The sequence below is a fragment of the Amblyomma americanum genome, chromosome 10, assembly GCF_052857255.1.
Source record: "Amblyomma americanum isolate KBUSLIRL-KWMA chromosome 10, ASM5285725v1, whole genome shotgun sequence".
Classification (NCBI taxonomy): domain Eukaryota; kingdom Metazoa; phylum Arthropoda; class Arachnida; order Ixodida; family Ixodidae; genus Amblyomma; species Amblyomma americanum.
Genome location: NC_135506.1, coordinates 59,313,621 through 59,319,319, shown reverse-complemented (window position 1 = coordinate 59,319,319; position 5,699 = coordinate 59,313,621). Strand labels below are relative to the sequence as shown.

Sequence of the window (5,699 nt, the reverse complement as noted above, 5' to 3'; positions counted from 1 at the left end):
TACGCGGTCACTACCTGGCCTAAGTAGACGTATTCCCTTACCGCTACCAGCACCTCGCTACCAATTGTAAACTGCTGTTCCCTTGTTATACTGTTGAAAATTACTTTGGTTTTATGCATGTTAATTTTTAGACCCAGCATTCTGCTCTGCCTGTCTAACTCATTGATCATGCTTTGATGAGTGACTCCTGAGTGACTAAGCAAGGCAATGTCAACAGCGAATCGCAGATTATTTAGGTATTCTCCATTAACTCTTACCCCCAACTATTCCCAATTCAGGCCTCGGAATACCTCCTATAAAAAGGCCGCGAATAGCACTGGCGACATCGTGACTCCCTGCCTGACGCCCTTTCTTACTTGAATTTTATAGCTGACTTTATGGAGGATTATGGTAGCTGTGCAGTTGGTATAGGCGCCTTCCAGTATTTTCACATGAGGCTCTTCTACACCCTTATTTCACAATGCCTGCATCACTCCTGAGGTTAACTGAGGGAATATTTTTATTGCTATCCGCCCAAGCACAGTAACACGCCTAAAGATGAAAGCTCGCTTCTAGCCATCCTGGTTGGCTCAGTTAATAGAGCGACTGCACAGAACAAGTGGTTGCTCAGGACTGATCCCCGGACTAGTACGGGTTTTTTCTTCGACCAAGAAGGTACTGTGAAAGCTGTGCAGTTTTTCTTTGTAGTCGCGTGGCTGGGCTTGTGTTGGTGCTAATCATTGATTGTTTGCTTATTGAAAACTACTGTATACTGTACCTTTGGGTTTTCCTTAATTACAGCCAGGGATCGCTCGCACCCTATACACTCGGCTTGAGCTTGCCATAAGTTTGCGGTCAATGGTCTTCTCCGTAACTGTGACTTTCGTTGCTTGCTGTCCTAAATCCACATGTCAACAGAGAACGTTGCGGTGCTTATCGTAACGAGATCGGCCCGCCTCGTTCATGCGTCCTGGTTTTCTCGCTGTTTGCATTCTAGCGAGAAAAAAAAATTAGATAACTTCGGCGCATGAATGCGAGCGAGAATTGGTGCGCAATCAAGATGTTGTTAGATCGGCAGCCAGAAACGATTCTTTCAGCGTAGGTTTCCACGCCCGTGGTAATGCCGTGAGGTCCTCGAAGAACCGCAACCCAGCCCTTTCAAGCGTGCTTGCTCTGCTATTGTTTGTGTTCTGCGCTTGTTGCTTCTCAGTGGGGACGTAGAAGTAAACCCAGGGCCCATGACAAAGGCGCAGGAAGAGAAATTAGACACCGTGGCAGAAACCGTATTACGACTTGAAGCGAGCAACGCCACTCTTATTGAAGCGGTAACAAAAGTGCTAAACATTCATGCGACACTGAAAACAGACCTTGAAAATCTAACCAAACGTGTTCAAGAACTTGAAACAAAACTTGAATTGGCTTCATCTGTTAGTACTTCTGCAAATCACGAAAGTGGGTTATCTAACATCGTCAATAAAATTGATGACTTAGAAAACCGGTCGCGCCGTTCAAATGTTCTGTTTTATGGTATCGCCGATAGTGACTCGTCTGAAAGTTGGGAGACGTCAGAGCAACTTGTCAACGACTTCTGCCTCGATAAGCTTGGAGTCACTGTTACTTCCGTTGCTAGGGCGCATCGTGTGGGCCGTTTCTCGACCGAGAAGGCACGGCCAATTATAGCGAAGTTTATCAACGATAAAGAAATTGAAGCCATTCTAAGTAACGGCCGCAAGCTAAAGGAAACAAATTTTAGCATCGGACGTGATTATTCGCTTGCTGTCTGTAACAAACGTCGACAGCTGCTGCAGTTCTCGAAAACGATTAAAAAAGATGGTGACCGCGTGCGTTTGGTTTTCGATAAATTGCATATCAATAAGGACACGTATCTGTGGGATGTCGCCAGTGGCCGAGCGGTGCCAGTTAGTCTTTCCACGACCGACTGACCGGTTCCAACGGCCACCTCATCTTTTCCAGCGTCTTCATGCTCGTTGAACACTCGTCTTAATTCAGAGAATAGCAGTAGTTTCCTTTTCACTAATATCCGAAGTGTACTTTCAAAATCTGTTGCCCTTTCTTCCCTCGTCGATTCAACGTGCGCTTCACTTCTGATATTAACTGAAACTTGGTTGGACGATACTATTCCGGATGCTAACATTCTTCTCAGTGAATCCGAATTTTGCTTTTTTCGTTGTGATAGAAAAAATAGAAAAGGGGGTGGCGTCCTTATTGCTACAAAGAAACAAATATCTGCTGTCCCGATCACTGTCACTACTTTTCTTGAATGTGTTTGGATACGATGCAAAATTGGTATTGCTGATGTTGTTATTGCTGCCTTCTACCGACCGCCAGATATGACTGCCACATTTTCAGGTGAATTTCATAGAATATTGAGTGACTTATACGTGCGTTTTCCTAACTCCATTTTCCTTGTATTTGGTGATTTTAACTTCCCAAACATTGATTGGCCTAATCTTACGGTTAACCCCAGCGACCAGGAAGCCCACATGTTCCTTCATACTTGCTTAGATTTTTCGCTTGTTCAACTTATCACTGATCCTACCCGCCGCTCCGCCACAACGGCAAATATTCTTGATCTCGTCCTAACAAATAACCCTGAGGTTTGTTTCGATATCTTGCATTTACAAGGCCTATCCGATCATTAAATCATCACCGGGTACATCACTCGTCCATTTGGTAGAAAGAAAACATCCACTAAGCGAATTCATTGCTACAACCGCGCTAATTTCGATGGGATTAACTCTGCACTGCAATCATTTTCGGAGGACTTCCTAGCTCACTGTTCATCTCGCTCTGTCGAAACAAATTGGAAATCACTTAAAGACACATTAACTAATCTTGTTGACAAGTTTGTGCCGGTCATCACCATCAGATATCATAAAAATGCACCATGGTTCACAAATCGCCTTCGTCGTCTTAATAATAAGAAAAAACGCTTGTACCGCCAAGCAGTCAAAACAGGTCTTCCATCATCATGGACAAAGTACAGGCATTGCGATCGTGAATATCAGTCACTGCTTAATACAACTCGTCATCATTTCTTCAGTCACGACCTGTCCACCATGTTAACCAATAACTGTCATAGATTTTGGCGCGTCATCAATCCGAGTTCCCACCCCGAAATCGTACTAACTAATCCTGACGGTGATCCTGTAACTGAAACTGAGTGTGCACAGCTTCTTAACGACGCATTCGTCTCAGTGTTCACCCATGAAGATACCACTTCCTCGCCCATGTTACAGTCATCTTCCGTCACTTCCATGCCAGAAATTATCATTAACGAATCAGGAATTCTAGCCCTTTTGAATAACCTCAAAGTTACTACTAGCTCTGATCACCTTGGATTTAATAACAAAATACTAAAGAATGCCTCTCTAAACCTCTATCACGTATTGACATCACTTTTTTCACAATCATTATCATCTGGTACAATTCCTGACGACTGGCGTACAGCGAAAGTAATACCCATTTTCAAATCCGGAGACCGCACCATTCCACTTAACTATCGCCCTATCTCATTAACCAGCAACATCTGTAAACTCCTGGAACACATAATTCATACTCAAGTAATTAATTATCTAGAGGAGCACGATATCATTTTCAAATACCAGCACGGTTTTCGCAGGGGTTATTCATGCGACACACAACTCACTGGATTTACTAACGACATATTTTCCGCAGTAGACACTGGTTTACAGGTTGACGCAGTATTTTTAGACTATTCTAAAGCTTTTGATCGCGTTCCCCATCACAGGCTCCTAACCAAATTGACAAACTTAAATCTCCATCCCAGCGTTATTTCATGGATAAAACAATTCCTCGATAACAGAAAACAATTCACCTCTGTCAACGGCTTTAACTCGTCTTCTGTCCTCGTAACATCTGGAGTCCCCCAGGGAAGTGTACTTGGCCCTCTGCTCTTTTTAATTTTTATTAACGATCTACCCAAGTGTGTATCGTCTCAAATTAGGTTCTTCGCGGATGATTGTGTAATATATCGTAATATTACTAATGAAACCGACCGCCAATCACTTCAAACTGATCTTGACGCTGTAACGGCTTGGTGTTCTTCCTGGCTAATGTCTCTAAATGCATCTAAAACAAAGTTAATGTCGTTTACTAACCGTTCAACTCGAATTGCTACAACATACTTCCTCAATAACGATAAAGTTGAACTTACAACAACTTACAAGTACCTAGGAGTTCACTTTCAGTCTGACCTAACTTGGCATTACCATATTAACACAATCTTAGCATCAGCAAATCGCGCACTCGGCCTTCTTAGGCGTAATCTCAAACACGCGCCTTCACACTTGTATCAGTTCGCAATGACGGCACTCGACAGCATGAAGGCCAGAACAAGAAGAGCAAGTTTATTGCGGAGCATTGATATATATATAGCCTTCGTGATAGCGCGGTTTAAGCACTGCGCATGTCAGGCACATTGTTATCGTGTTATCACGCAAGCCCGATACATCCTTCCAAGGTTAGCACAAGACAGTGGTTCAAGTTCATGATAACTGATTGAAAGCAGCGTCATAACGAAGACGTTGGGGAGGCTTCGCGGTACGAGTCGACCTCCTCAGACTGATGACACTTGTGGGTTGCTCTGGATGGGTAATCGAAGCCGAAGGCGTGGCACCGTGGGCTAGATGTTGGCCACAGAGCCCCGGAGGCTGCTGGGGTGCTGCACTTGTAGTGCCATAAGGCTGGGGTGTCACACTCCCTGGACTGTTCCTTGCATTTGGGTCAGCTTCGTCTGCGCAGTCGTCGTCGGTGTCATCGTCACTTGTTTCAGCATACTGCTCGCTGGAATGAAGCAGGTGTCGCCTGTTGCGCCGAAGAACACGACGACTTTCAGTTACAACGTGGTAGGACCTCGGGGCAGCTTCCCCAACCACCTTTCCTTTCTGTGACCAAGTTGTGTCTCGCAGCCTGACGACGTCACCTTTACCTAGTTGAGGCAACGGCTGTCCTTTGGGCGTCTGGCGGTGCTTCTTGACTTCGATAGTCTTGATACCGCCAAAATCGGGGAGATTAGATCGAAGGCGCCTGCCTTGAAGAAGCTCGCCAGGGGATTGACCATCAATCAGTGGCGGTGATCGGTAGGCCAGAAGGCCTAGCCAGAAGTCGTGTCGTGCGTCTTGAGTTTTCTTCATTATCCGCTTGACAATTTGCACACCTTTTTCAGCAAGGCCGTTAGACTGCGGGTAGTGTGGGCTAGACGTGACGTGCGTAAAATCATACTCTTTAGCGAAGGCTGCGAACTCTTGGCTTGAAAACTGTGGTCCATTATCAGTGCACAGTTCGATAGGAATGCCGTATCGAGCAAACATAGCACTGAGAGCCGCAACAACACTTCTTGCACTTGTGTCTGGAAGCCTCTCGACATCTGGGAAGTTGGAAAGAGCATCATATACGACAACGTAAGAATTTCCCCCAAAACAAAAGATGTCCGCTCCGACCCTGTACCACGCACACTGCGGCACCGGGCGCATTATCAGCGGTTCTTTGGCTTGCTGGTACGCGAACTTTCTGCATGTAGAACAGTTTTGAAGAAGCACTGCGATGTCGTTGGTCAAGCCTGGCCAAAAAACGAGAAGTCTTGCTCTTTCTTTGCATTTGTTTAAGCCAAGGTGGCCGGCATGAATTCTTGTTAGCATTTCTTGTCTCATGCTTCTCGGTATGACAGCTTTTGTTCC

At 45.2% G+C, this 5,699-nt stretch overlaps 1 protein-coding gene across 1 annotated transcript; it reads left to right on the top strand.

Annotated features, from left to right (window-relative positions):
- Nucleotides 1-1,006: 1,006 nt before the first annotated feature.
- Nucleotides 1,007-4,387, top strand: LOC144108342 (uncharacterized). The gene is made up of 3 exons (XM_077641601.1): nt 1,007-1,026; nt 1,133-1,757; nt 4,343-4,387. Exons 1-3 carry the CDS (start codon nt 1,007-1,009, stop codon nt 4,385-4,387), a joined length of 690 nt encoding a protein of 229 aa, XP_077497727.1.
- Nucleotides 4,388-5,699: the final 1,312 nt, after the last annotated feature.

Coding starts and splice junctions, on each gene's coding strand:
- LOC144108342 (XM_077641601.1), top strand. CDS start 1,007: ATGAATGCGAGCGAGAATTG. Junction 1,027..1,132: donor ATGAATGCGAGCGAGAATTG/GTGCGCAATCAA, acceptor ACCGCAACCCAG/CCCTTTCAAGCGTGCTTGCT. Junction 1,758..4,342: donor GACGTGATTATTCGCTTGCT/GTCTGTAACAAA, acceptor GGCACTCGACAG/CATGAAGGCCAGAACAAGAA.